This window comes from Balearica regulorum, chromosome 3 (assembly GCF_011004875.1).
Source record: "Balearica regulorum gibbericeps isolate bBalReg1 chromosome 3, bBalReg1.pri, whole genome shotgun sequence".
Classification (NCBI taxonomy): domain Eukaryota; kingdom Metazoa; phylum Chordata; class Aves; order Gruiformes; family Gruidae; genus Balearica; species Balearica regulorum.
Genome location: NC_046186.1, coordinates 61,079,771 through 61,098,716, shown reverse-complemented (window position 1 = coordinate 61,098,716; position 18,946 = coordinate 61,079,771). Strand labels below are relative to the sequence as shown.

Below are 18,946 nucleotides of genomic sequence, written 5' to 3'. Positions count from 1 at the left end.
CCACCTGCTGGCTTGATCAGCAATATGCCAGCTTTTATTGATCTTAAATTCATTGGTGAGACACTCTTAAGTGACACAGGATGATCTAGTCCTGCATACCTGCTGCAACTCTAAAATGCCTAACATCTAAGCAAGTGCAAAATGCCCAGAGATGCAGCCTGTCAGTCCTTTGATATGCAACTGTAATAGTCATTACAATCTACAGCACAGCCTGAAAACTTTTGCCGCAGGAGATTAGCCGGACCATCTGTATGCATTTTCCTCAGGAGGTCCCTTCTCAATGTCTACGTACCACAATTACTCTTCACCTGAAAGGCTGGCTGACTTAGGATATTACAGAATCAGACTCTGCCCATTCAGGTGGTCTGGCTGGAATAAGCACCTGAACTATTCACTTTGACAGTTTGTGATCAAACAGCCTTCTTGAAACTAAGCATTAACAGGAGTAATAAACCTCTGAGCGCAAAAGAAAAAGCCAACCTAGCTTACAAAGGCATATTGTACCTAAAAGCCCTATCACTTCCTAATGACAACTTTGTCACAATAATCTTCTCAGATACCAGAAAAGCATGCCTGGCATGCTAACAAAGTGAGTACACACTCCTTTGAACCTCATCAGAAGCCTTCAGATTTCTCACTTCCCGCTCACTCAAATCACATTCATAAACTGGCTATATCAGGAGGAAGAGCATCAAGAGGTAAGTGTGATCACACAAGATGCAAAGAGTTTTAAGAGGTGGTTAGCTTGAACCACTGCTCTGCTTTATTTTACTTATTAACATCCTGCAGAACGACAATAACATACTCACAAATTTCCTCCAACCAGATTAAGAGAGAACAGTAGTAAATCACAAAGTTCCTCCTCTTCTATCATTAGTTCTAAGTAATTTCAGTTGCAGTAACAAAGCCAGAGAAGCATGAGACCTGGCTGACACTTAGCTATTTTTATCCTCTACTTCCTTCCCACTCTATGACCTGCAAACCAGCCTTATCTTTCATACATTTACGTCTGAGTTTAAACACACACACACATCACCCTACTACTTTATAAGTATTTTTAATCATGACATAAAATTAATCTTTCCACCAAGCTTTGTACTCTGTGTCTTTCTGAAATAAAATTCACCCACCTCATCTTTAAACACCTTGCCATGTTCTTCACATCCTGGTAAACTCCGTATAAATTCAGAGACCTGCCACCAAAGCATATGACAAAAGATTTAGTAAGACTGGTGTTTCCTCAAAATAGTCTTAAAGATTGACAGTTTTTTACCTATTGTTTTTATAACTTTATATTCGGTGTTCCACCTTTTTCTCTAAGCGTGTGGAGTCATGCAGCTGGGTGTTTAAGGACAGGATTCACAAAATCTGCAAACTAATCTGCACATGCCACTCTTGTCCACAGGACACCTAAGAGTGGGATATGGCTACTCCCTCAAAATTACTCAGGTGATTCTATCCATGCAGATCCAGAACCATGAATCTTCTCTTGGTGAATCACTTCTCACAAACCAAAATGGTTGCTGCCTTCCTCTTCTTTATTCTGTACAAGCACAGAGATTAGCAAATCCTTTTTCAAAGTTCATCCTTTTTTCTCTGATTAGAGATCTGACTGTCCTAGCTGCTGAAAACCGCCTTAGTCATAGTAAAGCAGGGATAGACCCTGTCTGTCCAAGCATTACTACATACTTGAACAGTGACAGGGCTCTTATCTTGAAACCAGGTGTCATGGCCTGACCATATCCGTACCATTCCTCTCTGCACTATATTCTCACCCTCCAAAACAACGTGACCCCTCTAAACTATGCACCAGGAATAGTTCTTTGGTCCATGCTGACCCCTCAACCATTCCTCCAAGATATTTGTGGGTGCTAGATGTTATTAGTGTAGACCCTGAGCACCTGATCTACTGGGCCACATATTTAGCACTTTTCTTTCCCTTTTTAATCCCACACACAGATACATATTTATATCTATGCCTATCTATACACATATGAATTAATACTTACTGCTTCTAGGGCTGGATGGCAGCTGAACGGGCATTTTGGGGATCTGTAACATTAGGTCTGGCTGACTTTAATCCTCTGAGTACTAATGCATCCTTGTTAATTTATGGGGTTAATCTAAAGCTCTGAATCAACCAAGACTTCAAGGGAAGAAGATAACAGGGGAAACCTACCTCATCTGTACTCCACTTAGAAACTTTACTGGCTGGGATCCCAGCTACACTTGGAAGGAGCTTGCTCTGCTGTTCCCAGCGCAAGGGTAGGCCAGGGATTTGCAACTTGGAAGACACAATAATTGGTTGAGAAAGAAGCCTCTGCGTGTTGGGTTCTTCAACATCTTTAACAAACAAGAATTAAATCCCTCAGTCAGTGATGAGATCAGTCACAGTAAAAGCACGCTCATTTCTGTTGATATATATGGGCATCCCTACACAAGCTGTACAGTTTTGGTTACACCAGAGTTAGAGGACCACCATGACTGTTCTTCCACTAGTGTGACTGTGATTACATTGGCTCTATATAAATGTAACTACTCATACAAGGAAAGACTCTCTTCCAACACAATTCTATGCCAACACAACTGTTGGCATACTACAACATAGGTTAAATAATTTTAAATATTTTGATACAATAAATCACACCCACATTTAATAGTTGTACAGCAATGCAAGAACTAACTTAATTTCAGGGTTGAACTGTTATAACTTCATCAAAAGCAGCACTGCACTGCTACAAAATTCCAAGTGAATCAGTTGTACAGTTCCAGCCCACACAACATTTATGCCTCATCCACAACAAAATGTTTTTCAGTTCTTCTGAGGAAAAACCACAAATGTCTGCAAATTCCCTGCTCCCACTTTAACCGAATGTTTTATTTGGAAAATAACATTTAACTTCTCCGTGGTGTTATGGGGTCTTTTTGCAAGGTCGTTTCTCTTTTTATCTTCCTTATCCATAATGGAAGGAATGAGGTCCCATCCCACCAGCGTTAAAGTTAATGTACTGGTGGGAGGGCAGCTTCAGCCACATGCTGCTGTTGCTGCTGCTCTGGAGAGCAGCAGCAGTTGCAGATGTGTGTAGGTGGAAAGAGTGAAGAGGCGTGCCTCGAATGATGTCAAACTTCGTAAGACATCTATGTTCATTTAGATCCATCGCAAATGAAAAGCAACGTGCCTGCTACGAACTCAGGCCTGAATGCTTCCCAATTGCCAACTAAAATTGTGAAAAACCTGTGGAATTAATTTCTGAATGAAACAGCCAACAGAAAACCTGTGCCCAATATTCCTTACTAACATGGCCTCATGCAATCACTCACAAGTCTCTGTGCTATTTTTGTTTGGATTGTTCACTTCTATTACAGCTCCATTCTATTTCCATTTTTGGGAAGTTGCTATTATTCAGTTCTCCCTATCCTTACCGTTCTAGTTTTCATACATTTGTGCCCCACAACTAGGGCACAAATTCCTATTACAGATTTTTGCCAGCACAGTGGGACTGGTCTAGAATATATAATGCAGCCAATATAGGATGTGATTACATTTGCTTTGTGTCCTTCTGCTCCTCCAGTTTAAATTTTTGTTACTTTCAAGACTTACGCTAATTTTATATCAATGCCTATTATTCAGAAGTTGACTCTTAAGCCATTTAGTCAGTATTGTCAGCCCACTGATTAAATTTTTAAATAGACCCCTTAATCTTTTCCTAACATCGTACTCTTACCCTTGGAAGTGAATTCCCCACATGTCTGTTTACACTTCACTGTTGTTCTTCAAATGTTCCTTAGACCACCTACTACTAAAAATCTCAGTGAGAAAGGAGTCTTGTAAGACAGCAAGCATGCTGAATGTAAAGACTATTTTACCAAACAGTATCTTTCTCATTGTTCCCTTGAATCTCCTCCCCAGCCTTATCTCCTGATTTTTTCTTTCTAAAAGAGGTCTCTTAAGAGTTGAAAATGTAAGTATTCAGCTATTATTTTTGTTTTCCAATTGCAAAGCATGTGATACACTGATACTGTAATCTAAATAGCAGACAACAATACTGTGTGAAGAACATTCCAAGCAAATTGCACTCCATTTTCGCACGTTTAAGCATAGGTATACATAAGAGCATATTGGTACACGCATAGCGAGTAGCAGCAATGACAGCTAAGGTTACCTATCTATCCCGTATGTCTCTATTTTCCATAGTTTACAGCTGTTTCAAATCCTAACACTTCCAGATGAAAAATCTGTGCTGTGCATCTCTCCATGCTGTTTTCTTGGAAAACTTCAGGCAAACACAGGTCAGCTGGTTATGAATGAGGTTAGTAGAAAATAAGTTCACTAATGTGACACTGCATAATGCTAAACCTTGTACTTCATCTGTTCACATTCAAGAGCTCTAATTACCGACACAGAAAGGAATTCAGCACCTAATGCCTTTGAGGATGTGGGCAAAAATGCCTCTGCTTCTCACCCTGTGTCATATCTGCCTCACAGGTAAGATGAACAGCACAAAATGAGCATGTAAAATGCTAGTTTACCCAACTAGATGCAGGAAAAGAAAAAAACAAAAAAAAAGGCCTCAACCCCGCAGCAGGTATAACCACATCCCTGACAAAAGGAAGTCTAGGTTTACTGTGGGTAACCTCTTGCAAAAGACAGTGCAAAACACAGTATTTTGGTTACAATCTATGTCTGTTGTATCAGACATCTAAAAAGTTCTCCCTACCCTTGTGTTCCGGTATTCCTTGCTCTGCAAACCCTGCTTCCCACAGAGAGGCAATCTGTATTTGCGGGCCAGAGAAAATACATGATGTACTCCAATTTAGGTCTCAATTTAGACATTTAGGAGAACAGTAACTTGAGGTACACCATGGGTTAGCCAGTTTCATCACAGTGCCACAAAGAGCTCACTGAACCACGTAAGTGAAGAAACAAAATCTGCTTGCCAGCTCCACGTGAGACAGCAGAACCAGACGCACTAAGTTCAGACTCTTAACCCTGACCAGTGCTCTTCTCTGCTGACATTTTGCTTCAGCTTTAGCCCACCTGCCTCTACATTCTTCTTCATACTTAATGCAATTTTGTTATCCTTTTCCCTGAACCACATTTTCCTTAATTCAAGTCTATCTATCTTCTTAGTGAGTTACCTTCCAACAAAATACAACCTGAAGTTTCAAAGAAGCTAAATGGCAAACATTTTTCGGTGTTAACGAGCGACCATTAACACTGTTCACTCCCTCCTGCATGTTCTAGCTCCTAGCACCTATCAGCTTTTTAAACACAGGTTTTGTGTCCGCAAAAGGAGCTAGTATGAAGGGGCCCTGATTTCAGTGCAGTTCTTTAGCTCCAAATAATCATTCTCCAAAAAAAGAAATATAGCAGTACACATTTCATGAAGTATCAGTAGAGAACTGGTCATGTGAGTATGGGAAAAAGTAGGTTGAAGAATAATAATGTGACACGAAGAAAAAAATAGGACAATAAGAACAGGTACCAGTAGTCACAGTTCACAAAAGTCTGCACCACTGCAATTATTTTAGCTTGAGCTTTCCATGACTATGATAGCAAGAACTCAATGATCTATTTCTATCCTGAAGATTAAGCATTATGGCACATTTAAACAAATAATGGCACAAAATAATGTGTATAAAAAGGAGGTAAAAAGGATAACTTTGTTAAACAATAATGTAAGAAAGTGTTCTACTTTTATAAATCTAATTATGCAAGACCCCACACAGAAATGCATCCTAAGTAGTAAGCAGATCTCGTGGTGAAACTTTATCCAAATAGTATATACTGACAAACTCAAAAAGCTTCACAAAATCAGGCTAGTTTTCTTAGGATAAAAGAAGAACTGCAGACAATTAAATGTTCCAAACTACTGGATTTTAATTTTGTTGTACTGTGTTAGATAATGCAAAGTCAACAACAGAACAGTATGTTTCCATTCTGCTGAAACAAAATACTTCAAATGGCCAAAAATTCTCTTTCATCTGCTTTAAAGAGAGTCTTCTTTTAATGCTTCATTTTCTCCAGAATTCTGAACTACATCATGTTTCAAAACACTGTAAAAATCTGAATGTTTTTACATCTTTTGCACAGCTCTTCTAATAGATGGAACCTTTCATACTTCACAGGGTTTTCAGAGTGCCTTTTAGATCTATCTGAAAACTCCTGGCAGACAAACAATGTTTTAAGATAAAAAGAAATGTATCAGAGGTAAATACTTAAAAATAAAATATCACCTTAACTGTATCTTTATGCAATGCTCTACTAGTCTAGAAGAATTTCCAAGGTTTTACAATGATGAACTCACTTAAAACTTAAGAAATGTAGCCCTTAAAGAACCACAGTTACTCAAATCTCAAGATTTCTGATGAAAACCTTACAAATTTTGTTGCACAACAAACTGAAGGAAAATATCTAAAAATTTAAGTAATTAAATTATGAAATTAAGACTTTAGCTTCTCACTCAAGTTGCATGAGTTAATTAAAGTATTGCAGCAAAAGCTGCACTGAAACAATGCACTGACTCAGTCCAATAACTAAATAGCCTGACATACTAAGTTTCACACACGCAAAGTAATTATCAAACTTAAGACTGTGATGTTCTGGAATTGTGTTGTATTCTTTCTAAACAATGAGGATAAGAATGAATAATGAACAGCTACCTCAATCTGTCCAACTGGAGCAGTGAACAGCCAAGAGTTTTGACACAGCAGTACACATGACCACAAAGAACCACTGAACCAAAGAAAAGTCCACGTTGGAAGGTACCTTCGGTTAAGAGCAGGGAATTAGACTAAGTTATCCAGGGCCCTGTCAAGCCAAGTCCTAAATATTTCCAGCAAGGGAGATTCTATCTCTTTTCTGGACAGCCTATTCCAGTTCTTCTCATGGTGAGGAGTTTCTTCCTTATATTCAGACAGAATTTCCCCTGAAGCAACTTGTGTCCGTTCCCTTTTTTCCTACCACTCTGCAGCCTGGAGGAGAGGGTGCCTCCATCTTCTTTGTAACTACCTTTTAGTTACTGGAGGACTGTGACTAGATTCCTCCAAGCCTTCCTTTCCCAAATTCCTTCAACCTTTCCTCCTATGTCAAGTCCTTCAACCACCTAATCATTTTGGTTGCCCTCCGCTTGACTGTCTCCAGTTTTTCAGTGAAGTAAAAATTTCAGCCATCCCTCTGTACCACTCATGAAAAAGAAAGGGCTCATTCTGCATAGGGGCTGCTGCAAAGTATCAGACTGCACAACAGACCGAGGCTGGGTTGAATAAATCACCTTACCTTTGCATTATGTCTGTAATGTGTAAAGGCTAAAGTCTGCATCTTTAACCTTCTTTCAACACCCCTTTGAAGCAACAAATGAACATAATACCTTTACAACTCAGCCTGGTTTAATCACCTATTTTTAAAAGTCAGTGGAAAAATATTATTGAAATGAAACTTTTAATACGAGTATTCATTTTGCACTCATCTTTACAACTGCAATAAAGTCGTTGGCAAAGCCTCTGTTGATTACAAGATAAAGAAACACAGGGTTACTGTTAAGAAATTTGTGAGCACAAGTAGTGAATATAGAAAACAAGTTGCAATGCAGTTTCATAAAGAATTTCAAGGAATATCGCACTACTTTTGTTCTGCAGATTTTAACACGAAACAAATGAAGTACTGCCAATTTACCTTTAATTTCATTTGAAATGAGCAGCTTATTTTCTGTCTCCTCTTCCTCACTCTCTTTGTTCTTTATGGAGTCCTTTGTTTGTAGTACTCCACTGAGGAAAATAAGATGTTCATTTTTTATTAATACATCATAAAAATCACTAAGCATGATGACATCTCTTGCTAACAATGCTATTAACACTCCAGGATTCCCACACAAAGGATGCTGTATCATCATAAAGTAAAAAAAGAGGATCTAATTTCTGACTTACACAGATGGCATAATTACTGACATGAATTTTGCAATGAAGGCTCAAGAGTAGTGTAAAGTAAGATTACGTAAATTCTAGCAACACACTTGACTTTGTAACTGAAACTGGAAAATATACAAATGAAGGTAGTAGATGTATCCATGGCAGAAGATGGGAAAAATGAAAAACACATACATAGCTGCATCTCCTACAAAGTCATAATGGTTATCCAGGCCATCTTCAGGAGCTGTCTGAAACAACATCTACTCCCTTTTCTCTGTCCGGCCTTCATCTCCAACTCCTGTACTATACTGACACACTGTTGTGCAGCTGTTCATGTTCCCAGTGAAAAAAATCTGTATTCTTTTGTTACTGTTTTCATGACTTCTTACCCAGCTAAAAGAGCTGCGCTGTGCCTGCTGCCTGTGGCTGCTCCCTCAGCTTTGCCAGCCCAAACATTTGCAAAGAGGGAACGCCTCTCCCCCATCAAGAAAAATGGGACAAGAGAGGTGGGAATAAGAGAATTTCTAACAGGGTGGGTGTATCTTCATCATAAAGCCAGCCCCTGGGAAGTTCCTTTTCAAACTCTGCCTTCAGAAGGTATTTCCAGCCCGGTTTCTTACAAAAATGAAGCTTATACGAACTCGCTGACATTATGTGTGTATTTATTTCCTTCAGCTTTTAAGAACTTGAGAACACACTGGCCAATTTTTACTAAACCATCACAGATGCAGAGCTCTCAGAGACAGTAAGTACATAATGAACATTTTCTAAAAATAGGCACCAGACAGAATGATCTTAAAGTCAAGACTACAAGAAAGCCCACTGCCTGAACTCATGCTTTACTGTCTACCAGCGAAGCAGTCAACAAGAATCCCTTTATAAAAGTCTCAAACACAGATAAAAAGCCAAACTAGAACTAACACTTAGTTAGACATCAAGATTAGCTAACCTAAAACCACAAATCCACAGAAGAGACAGGCCTGTTTAATTCCATTGTTTACATTTATACTATTAAATACAATTTATATATTAAATACTATTTATGCTACTAAATACAAGTAAGCATTTGGGAACAAATCAGCTAGGAGCTGCAAGTTCACTGACATCAACAGAAATACATTTAACACACTATTAATGGTGCGAAATGAACACAACAAACCAGAAAATCCAGCCTTTGTAGCACGGTAGGACACACATAGTGATGGTATGAGAAGCAATGCCAGTGGAATGCATACGGCAGGCATTGCTGGTCATACTGCAGTCCTTGCCACAAAGGACTTCTCCACAGTATCTTCCTCAGAAACATCGCCTGCATTTATTTACTTAAAAATTCTTTGCCTAACCTCCACAAACACAGCAAACTTCTAAAGTAGGATGCTACAAAGTAGTGCAATTAATTCCAAAGTCAAAGAAAATGATTACTGTAATTCAACATAAGGAAGAGAGATCACCAACACCTGTGAGAAAGCATGTATCTTCCTATTTTCTTGAGGACAATTTTCATAGTGACATACATCCAGAAATTTTATCTTACTAGTAAAGTACAAGATAGTATCATAAATTGAAGGGTTTGGGGAAGGGGTTGGAAGATAAATTTGATTTTCTTTTAAGAAGTAGTGCCATTTGATTCCCAAGCCTGAGGGTTCACCTTCCTTAATTGTAAATATTTCCAGAATGGAAATCCTATCACAGCGGAATTCTTTTGCTGCTCTGAAGACAGTATAAAGATACATTCAAATTAAAATTGAATATGCTGTAGGCATGTAATTTTTATCTTGAATTTTAATCTCAGGAACATTCCAGAGGGACAGACTGTAGTGTTTATACACATATTTTTGCAAACCAAAATTTTTTAGTACAATTGTTTGTATGCACAAGTATCTCTTACTAGTTTAAAAAAAAAAAAAGAAAGAAAGAAAGAAAAGGAGTAAGTAGAACTGGAAATTATCTGAGTACCACTTAGATTTAACACAACAAAGTAATTCTAAAGGTTGGCTCTGTATGTGGTTGGTTCCTCAATCAAGGACTTCTGTGAAACAAAAGATTACCTGGAACATGAAAGAATAGCCAACTGTACTAAAGTAAAAAATAATTAAATCCCCACTACGAGCTCAGTAGCTAAAGAGCACACAAGTACATGTATCTATGTCTTCAATTATGCATGTGTACTTTGAATACACATCTAAAAAGATACACTGGGTATTGCAATAACCAGATGCTCAATATTTTATGACTCTAGCAGTTCATATATACCTAATGTTGTGAACGCTATTTTTCATGCCTTTTTAAAAGGAAGTTTATTCAACTAAAAGTCCTCTGACTATGCTGGATACATAAAGAATGTGGAAAGCTAGATGATAAAATGCAGAGAGTCATCAGCGTATTTATACAGTTCAAACACAAACTGCAAAGCCTCTGGATAATTCAAAGTTGGTATGAGGCTGTTATTCTCTGAATAAAAATGACTCAATAGAGCGAACAGATAGCACACATATTACTTATTTTAGGGCTTCATAAAGGTAACACCCTCTAAAAAAATGAAAGACCAAATAAATTGTTCTTCAATGAATTTTAAGAGATATTCTATAAAGTATAAGTTTATTTCTAAAAAAGATTAATTTACTACCATTAAGGTTAAAATGATAAATGACAACTATCATTTAACACAGGTTATTTCAGAATTACGCATGAAACCGACTTCTTTTTTTGCTGTTTAAATTCACGTGAGTATGACTAGTGAATGCTATTTATTTGTGATATGGGAATTATATCAACAGCGCTTGATGTTCCTACTACATTTTTTTCAATATAACTTTATTAATATCACCTAATTGAAATGTGAAAGAATGTTCTAAAGAAAAGCTGACCAATTTTACAATATGCAAAAAGCTAAACATTCCAAAAATATCTTTTGTATTTTGTTGTATAGGTTTTTGGAATAAAGGAAGCAATGAATACTAGTTCATGAAAGAAAAAAAAATCCAGTGGAAAAAGGAAGAGCAGTCATAAAACACTGCTAGATCTGGTTAACCCAATTCGGAAAAAAGGCACAATAAAAAATCTTGTAGAGAGTTTATTGCTTCTTAATAGAACAGTTACATTTCAATCATCAGGTTTACTGTGAGGTATTTACCATATAATACTAACTCTCCAAAGTCTCTCAAGACACTATTATTACTAACACTTACAGTTCATGTATTATGAACACAGGAGGATGTAGCTGACATAAATATATAACAAATGATACTTCTTGTTCCAGGGTGTCTTCTATTTCTGTGTGAAAACAGCCAACAAAATAATGCACTGATACTGTAACTAATTAAAAATGTAGGGAACACTATTGCCTCACATCTCCCCACAAAAACAACAAATTGTATCTTTTTAGTCTCAAAGATAGCCTTTTTATACCATAAACATTATTTGTCAATGGAAGCTTGGGAACTTTCTCATGTAATTTTTTGTCAAAAAGATATTCCAAATCCTGAGAGTGAAGGAAGTACTTTTCATGTTTAGATGTATTTACATATTTGCACATGTACAATAACATATTTGTACACAGAGGCAGGGAAGAAGGATCCCAACTTCCAATAATTTCTCTGTTTTGTAGAATTTTTCCTCTCCTCTCCGATACACATTTCTTACTTCTTAAATACATTGTGATGCTCCCTTCCCCCCCAATTTCTAATATAAAGACCGCTGAAGAACTTCGATCTCCTTCCCACTGCTTCCAAGAGTTGCAAGGACAAATCACTGTGCTGCATTTTAAACTGACCATCTCCAAACAACACACACTTTGAAAGGAACCGATAGTTACCCAGGTGCCTTCTTTTCTTTCACATCGCACAACAGGGGTTTCTTGCAAGGAGATTTGCTTTCCGCATCCTCCAGCTTAGTTGTTTCTGATACAGTTTTCCCAGACGATCGATTGTGAGCTGAAGATTTCATACTTATGTGACCAGGGCTGGGGCATTTTCTATCACTGTTTAAAACAAATTAACAAAATGTTTAAAACTGAGAGCAGCTGTGGAGTTGTTCAACTTACTTTCTCTGTGGGTAAACAGTCATTAGTGTAACTGAAGAAATACAAGGGTTTTGTTTGTTTTAAGAAATACACAGAAGTTTCTTACTTGCTTCCAACAAAATATGAAGCTGATCAGAGGGCTGGAGCACCTCTCCTGTGAAGACAGGCTGAGAGAGTTGGGGTTGTTCAGCCTGGAGAAGAGAAGGCTCCGGGGAAACCTTATGGCAGCCTTCCAGTACCTAAAGGGGGCCTACAGGAAAGATGGTGAGGGACTGTTTATCAGGGACTGTAGTGACAGGACAAGGGGTAATGGGTTTAAGCTGAAGGAGGGTCGATTTAGATTAGATGTTAGAAAGAAATTCTTTACTGTGAGGGTGGTGAGGCACTGGAACAGGTTGCCTGGAGAAGCTGTGGCTGCCCCATCCCTGGAAGTGTTCAAGGCCGGGTTGGATGGGGCTTTGGGCAACGTGGTCTAGTGGAGGGTGTCCCTGCCCATGGCAGGGGGGTTGGAACTAGATGGGCTTTAAGGTCCCTTCCAACCCAAACCATTCCATGATTCTATGAAAATTGTATACCTGGGATTTTCAGAAATCACAATACAGAACTCTATTCTCCATGAAATCAAAGGTAAAACTTTTAGGCAATTCAACAGAAACAGAATTTGCCTAATGTTATTTCTGATAATAAGCTATCCACTTCAAATATTTGTAACACAAGAAAACTCTGAAGCATTGTTTTCCTCCTATCCCTTCTCTCCCTTTCACAATATGCCATTACGCAGTCAGGACCCTTTAAAAATGTTATGCAGTCTCTCAATTAGGACAATGAAAAAGGTAGCACTTGACACAGTTCCTGCCACAGAAAACACTGCGCAAACTGTTACTGGCTTCACTGGGACGATACCCGGGCTGCCTGTCAGAGGGTGATTAAGTCACTTCAGATTTCCAAAACCCTACACTTACAAGAACAATCGAACCAGGCAGCACTCTCTGACAGCTGAACATTTTTGTTTGTAAAGCATGAAGCTGAAACTGTCTCCAAGAATGTAATTTAAAATACCATCTATTGAAAATACGTGGTCATTACAGCGGGAACTGGAAACCTTCATTACAAACATTCACATTTTCACAATTACATTAATGTAGCCCTTGAAAAGAATGGAAAGCCGCTCTTTTTTTTCCTTTCCTTCTTTAATTCTCTATGTATCGCCACAGCCCAAAAAAACCACAGGAGTCGGTGTCCACAATTTCTGATAGAAAATCACCATCTGAAACTCATCACCTTGCTATCACATCCCTTTGTTTTTTCCTAGTGCTCCTGCTAGAAGCTTCAGCTACAGACGTTAGCATCATTCTTGCAAAACTCACTCCCAGTAATTCGATTCCCCACTCCCACAATTAGAACAGAATTCATAGTGGCTGTTCTTCAGAGAGCAACATTAATTTACAGTCACATCAATAAGGCCACCCCAGCAAACAAAAGAAACACAAATAAATCTTTTCCTTCAGTGAAATCAACTGGCAAACAATCCATTTTAAATTCCAATTAACCACTTAGTAGTCTAGATAGTTACACGGAAGATGAAACCGAACTCTTGTTAAGTCATACATAGTAAAATCAGTATCAGCCTTTGACAGCTCAGTGACCTTTTTGATAAGCGCTGATGAAACCATTCCTTCGCTGTAAATGAAAATGTAGATAAATAGGCAAGCCTTTCTGAAACCATTCAGCCATGACACAACTACAAATTACACTGCAGAACACTGAAATAAAGTACTACTGTTAGTCACAGACATCACTTCGATCGTTAATTACTTGATTACAGGAGAGGTGGATCTTTCATTTGCTTCCACTTTTCTGTTTCTGGGGACAGGACTGGCTGCTGGCATCTCCCCACTCAACCGGTCAGGTAAGAGGCTTTCTTTGTTCAAGTTCATCTCTGAATATGGGCAGCTGACTGCACTAGAAGTTGAAGAAGAGAAATGCCTCCTTATTTTCAGACACTTTACTGACACAGTTCAAATGAAATGACAACAGAGACCAGTTTTCTAGAAGCAGATGCGATCAGTTAATATAAAGAAAATTAGAAAAAAATGCAATAAGTAGTCATACTTTTAAATGTTAATAAATCCACTAATTAAAAACCTCAACCTGAATGTTTTTTGCATTTCCTTTTGACAGCAACTTATGTAGCACAAATTGTATTAATTTATATTACAATATACATTCTGGAAAACTGCTTGATGAATATTTAGCTTGTTCTCTCATACTTTTAATGGTATTTTATAAATAACATACAGGGTGCCTTTGACTATACTTACCTGTCTCCAAACAAAACCATATTCCCACATTTATTTTTTCAGTAAAGGAGGGGTTACTCCTATTATGTATGTAATGCCTACACAGAAGCTGCATTGCAAGGGCACAGTATGAGGAATGTCCTGTCTTTGCAAATGCCGTTTTGTCATATTCCATTACAAGATTGTGACATTTTCAGTCTTTCCTATCATTCAACACTCCCTATTTGACTATACTCCAAGTAGAGAAAGAGAGAATTTGACACCATACTTTGATAATGACTTGTAAATATTACTCTAACAAATGTAAAAGTCATACCTCCCACAAGAGGTAGGAAAAGGAAGAACAGCAACACAAAACACGCTGGGCTGAATTAGGATTTTGTCTTTAGAAGAATGCAACGCAATGTTCAACTGATTAGTCAGGCTACATACTCACACTTCAAAGGTAATATCCCAAATTCTGAAAGGTATACATTTGCCACAACAGCGAATAACAACACACTCAGTTTTTAAATCTCTATTTAAGATACAGGAGAGGCTGTACTAAACATAATGCTCTACTTGTGGTTTGTGAGCCGTGACTAACTATAAACTAAAATTGTGATTTCCTACTCACCAGTATTATTACAAGGACCTCTAGAATGGTAAAATGTAAAAACCCCATGCTCTGGGATTTTGTGTATTTTCTTTTCAAGAATATAACTATCTGCTTTTCCATGAACTACTGCAATGTTGTATTTGTTTCACTGATTGTTACATGCAGGATTTCCAAATACAACTGTCTAATACAAACAAGTCTACCCTACCACCTCCAAATTACAAAAACTAAGTAGAAAACCAACAGACTTCATTATCACGTTCATTTTACAAAGCACAGAATAAAAAAGGCCTTTTATTCAAAATATGCCGTACATTTGCCTTTTCCCTTACCAATGAAGTTTTGGATTCACAGTGTATATGTATCAACTCCTACAAACAAGACTGGACCAATATTAGTAATCTAATTTTGGTCTTTCCAACATAAACAAGAGGTTAGTGGAAATTTACATTTCTCTCAGCACTTAGCATAAAAGGAGAAAACTCCTCAAGGCTACAAAAGCTGAGTCAGTCACTCCTTGCTGGGGTTATCGACACGGGAGTCCAACAGGATGTCTGATTTTGTCCGTCGATTCATTTGAAAACAAGACAGTATCAACCTTTTTTTTTTTTTTTTTTGTAATCCTTGTATAGCTGTGCTGAACTTGAATTATGGAGGAAAAACATGTCAGCAGAATATGATTTCTGCTTTTCTAATCAAGATGAGATCCCTGTTTAAGGCTGTTCTAAGCAGATGGTGTTCCACAACAGCCTGCACAGCGTTTGCAAGGGACATATAGCCATCCACCCCAGAGGATCTACACAGGACAGTTATCTTTGCCTTCTTCTGAGGAACTGGGTGGTAGTTCCAGCACCTCCTCTGAGACAGAGGCCCTGAAGTTCTTTGCCATGAGAACCTTCATACCAGAAGTTTACATAGCAGAATAAGATATAACCAAATGGGTGGCTGGACACTAAAGCACTACACTTGAAATAGGGTATTTTTTTGTTAATGAAAATGTTTTAAAGACATGGAACTCAATATACAAAGAAAAAAATAACTTGGAATATTTAACTTCTATTTCGAATTTCTCTTAAGAAGGATTTGGCATTTTATTTTAGATTTATTTATATTACCTCTACTTACATTTATTTTTCAACCTACTAGTTTTGTCTGTCTTAGGACTAGCCTCTGCCAGTGTCTTAAAAGAACAAAAAAACATGAACTGAAAGATGGGGAAGAAAAGAGGAACACTAGGAAAGATAGGCAAGTGTTTTTATATTCTCAATTTCTTATATTGCTGCATCTATCACAATGATGTCTTTTTTTCCCTTTCAAATTAACTACAAGATAAAAGATATTGGCTTCTATTCAGAAAACAGTTTTAAGGAGCCAATGCTAGTGGGATTTAAGTTCTTGCTGTGACAAAATCATACCACTGTGATGAAATACAGTTATCAGAAACTCAGGAATATATTGGTTAATCTCAGTTCTGCCACTGCTATAAGGCAAAGCATGTAATCTTCTTTTGGCTTCCTATGCTCACAGAGGTGTTCTGAGACTTAGTGTTTTTAAGCCGATAGAGGGGCTGTCTCAAGGAAACACTAAACACTACCAACGCGGTATTTAACTTCAATTGTGTATTACTAAACAAGCCTTACACCACAATGAAATCTGACAATACAGTTTCATCTCCAGCAGGTCTTCTGTTTACCAACACCATTAATATGTTTTAAATTAAAAAACACAAAAAAGCCTCAAAATTCAGTCCTTCATCAGAACTTGCTTGTTTACATATTGCTTTTTCCTTTAGTATTTTCTGGAAAACAGAAGTTGAATGACAATTTCAGTCAACAACAGTTATAATATTAATGATGCTTTAGAACACTAAATTCCAATGAGTTTTTCCTTGCAATTAATTATTTGAGTTGTTGTATCATTTTTAAAAACTCCTTGATAGTCCTTTGATGTCACTATTACTTGGGGCAACAAAAAGAACCCTCATCGTTTCCACTGTTGGCTTTGTTTCAACAAAACACGGCATGAATGAACCTGTACATGAGTTACATGGTTTTGGATCAATCAGTAAATCCTCCTGAACCTCAATGCCTCCAGCCTTTAGTTCAGTTTAGCTTGCCTACTACAAAGACTAAAAAATTAATCTTGTAATCCTTACATAATAGAAGTATTTGATTTATACAGGACTGTAAGTTTTAGAGACACCTGATCTCAAGGGCTCAGAAGTCTTGATGTTTAGGTTATTTAATATTAAATTACAATTTTTAACTCTTCTGTCAATTTAAACCTGGGTTTCTGCTCCAGCTTGCAGTTTACCTTAGCACAATATTTTGAAAACAGCAGAAGTTCAGAAGCCAGTTTCCAAAATGATCAGATGTCCTTGACTTGAGGGTACCAAGGTCTGCCAGAGGCACAGGGAGTATGGCAAGAAGCAGAAGCAGCAGCAGCTACCCAATTTGAAACCTCTACTATACATCTGACAGGGCTGCACACCCTCCAGCACTGCTTCACAGCTTTGAAACCAGTCCAACACAAAGCTACTCAATTATCATCTGAGCTGCCTCAGTAGGCTCAACCCATGTTTCAGTAAACAAATATTCACATTAACGCCACCTGACCCCCCCCGCACAGGAGAGTAATCAGCCATCTCTAAACGTTGGAGGATCAACATAGCACAGCAATTATCTACCTGCTGTACACTTTGCATACTACTGAAATGGCAGCAGAGTGGCTGGCAATATACATGTCCGTAATGCAGTTTTTTGAGGAAAGGGAGCCACTGTTTCCAGAGTCCTGCATAGGCTGAGTAAAAACTGAGCATTAAAATATACTTCTGTTTTTATCGAATCAGGAAAGCTCAATAAAGGAAAAATCCAATGCACCAATTACTACTTCTTGTATACCATTCTGAAGAATTCCCAGGATCACAGGCCTGGGATTTTTAAGTCAACAGGTTTTACATAATCAGCTCTTTCCAGAACTGCCCAATGGAACTAAAGCATCAAGACAGCATATCCCATTTGTGGTTACTTTGCGACTGCTCTTCTATCACTCTCAGGATCTATCTCCAGTAGGGTTACATACATATCTTTTTCTCTAAACTTCAAAGGTAGCAGGATAAACTGGGCTACTGATGGGCAGGCATGGAACTTAAGTCTTCTTCAGACATCCGGAGATGCTCCTATCTTCTAGTAACATGCAAAGTTTCTGAAGTACAGAGTCCAACTGGATTACTCAGCCTCAGTTATACGTAACATCAGACCAGAACATAAGCCAGGATTCTCTCTTAACCTGAAGAAGAGTAAGGTGGTACTCGATTTGGTAAAAGAAAGTTAATACTAAAGTATTTTTTAATATAGATTATTAGTCTTTATGGCTGCTAGGAATATTTTGCAAACCTGTGTGAAGCCACAGACAAGTCTCCTGGTTTAGCTGTACTGGTTGGAAACGTTACCAATGCCAGCTCCTCACTGACTTTCAGGTGCAGGTTAATGCCAAGGGATGAGGTTGTATGGCAGCTCCAGGAAAATTCACCCAGATTTGCTCGAACTATCTTCCTTGATAGGTTAAAGAAATAGATTGGACTAACTCATGGATTAGTCTTTATCTAGAGCAGCCTATGTCCAGACGACCGTATCTGCTGGCAGCGATACGTGATTAGTAACAAACCTCCAGCAAAAAGGTCCTGACAACATCTGGGAGATACATGCTTTTTATCTGCTTGATTTTTGTTGAGTGATGTCTTTACTTCAGCTGACTTTAGGAAAACATTTTTAACTAGTCTGGAAACAAGTGATACAAATGCTCTCTTTCACAATTGACAATGCATGTTTATCATCAAAGTAATTCTTTTTTAGGAGAAAGCTCCTTCAGAAGTCTAAACCTGACTCAAGAGTAGCTTATAATGGATTTGGCTGGGGCCAATGACCTTACATAAAAGATAAAATGAAACTTGAGACTGGCATCAAAATCAGATGAGAATTACTTCAGCAAACACTGAACAAATAGATCATCCTGCTGAGCTGAGGTTTTCCACATTTCTGCACTGTGATTCTCTTACAGCCTCCACCACGGCACATTCAGTTCACTTCAACTTAAACATAACACGTGTAAAGTTTCTGG

General features: G+C 37.9%; 1 protein-coding gene across 9 annotated transcripts in view; it reads right to left on the bottom strand.

Annotated features, from left to right (window-relative positions):
• Window positions 1-18,946, bottom strand: part of L3MBTL3 (L3MBTL histone methyl-lysine binding protein 3) — an 83,977-nt gene that overhangs the window by 3,194 nt on the left and 61,837 nt on the right. For all 9 annotated transcript variants that reach the window (XM_075748060.1, XM_075748059.1, XM_075748066.1 and 6 more), the window contains 5 exons: window positions 13,745-13,891; window positions 11,723-11,887; window positions 7,676-7,767; window positions 2,180-2,343; window positions 1,131-1,193 (listed from right to left, as the gene is read on the bottom strand). In XM_075748060.1, coding sequence (XP_075604175.1) covers window positions 1,131-1,193; window positions 2,180-2,343; window positions 7,676-7,767; window positions 11,723-11,887; window positions 13,745-13,891 — 631 coding nt within the window. The remainder of the gene's footprint in view (window positions 1-1,130; window positions 1,194-2,179; window positions 2,344-7,675; window positions 7,768-11,722; window positions 11,888-13,744; window positions 13,892-18,946) is intronic.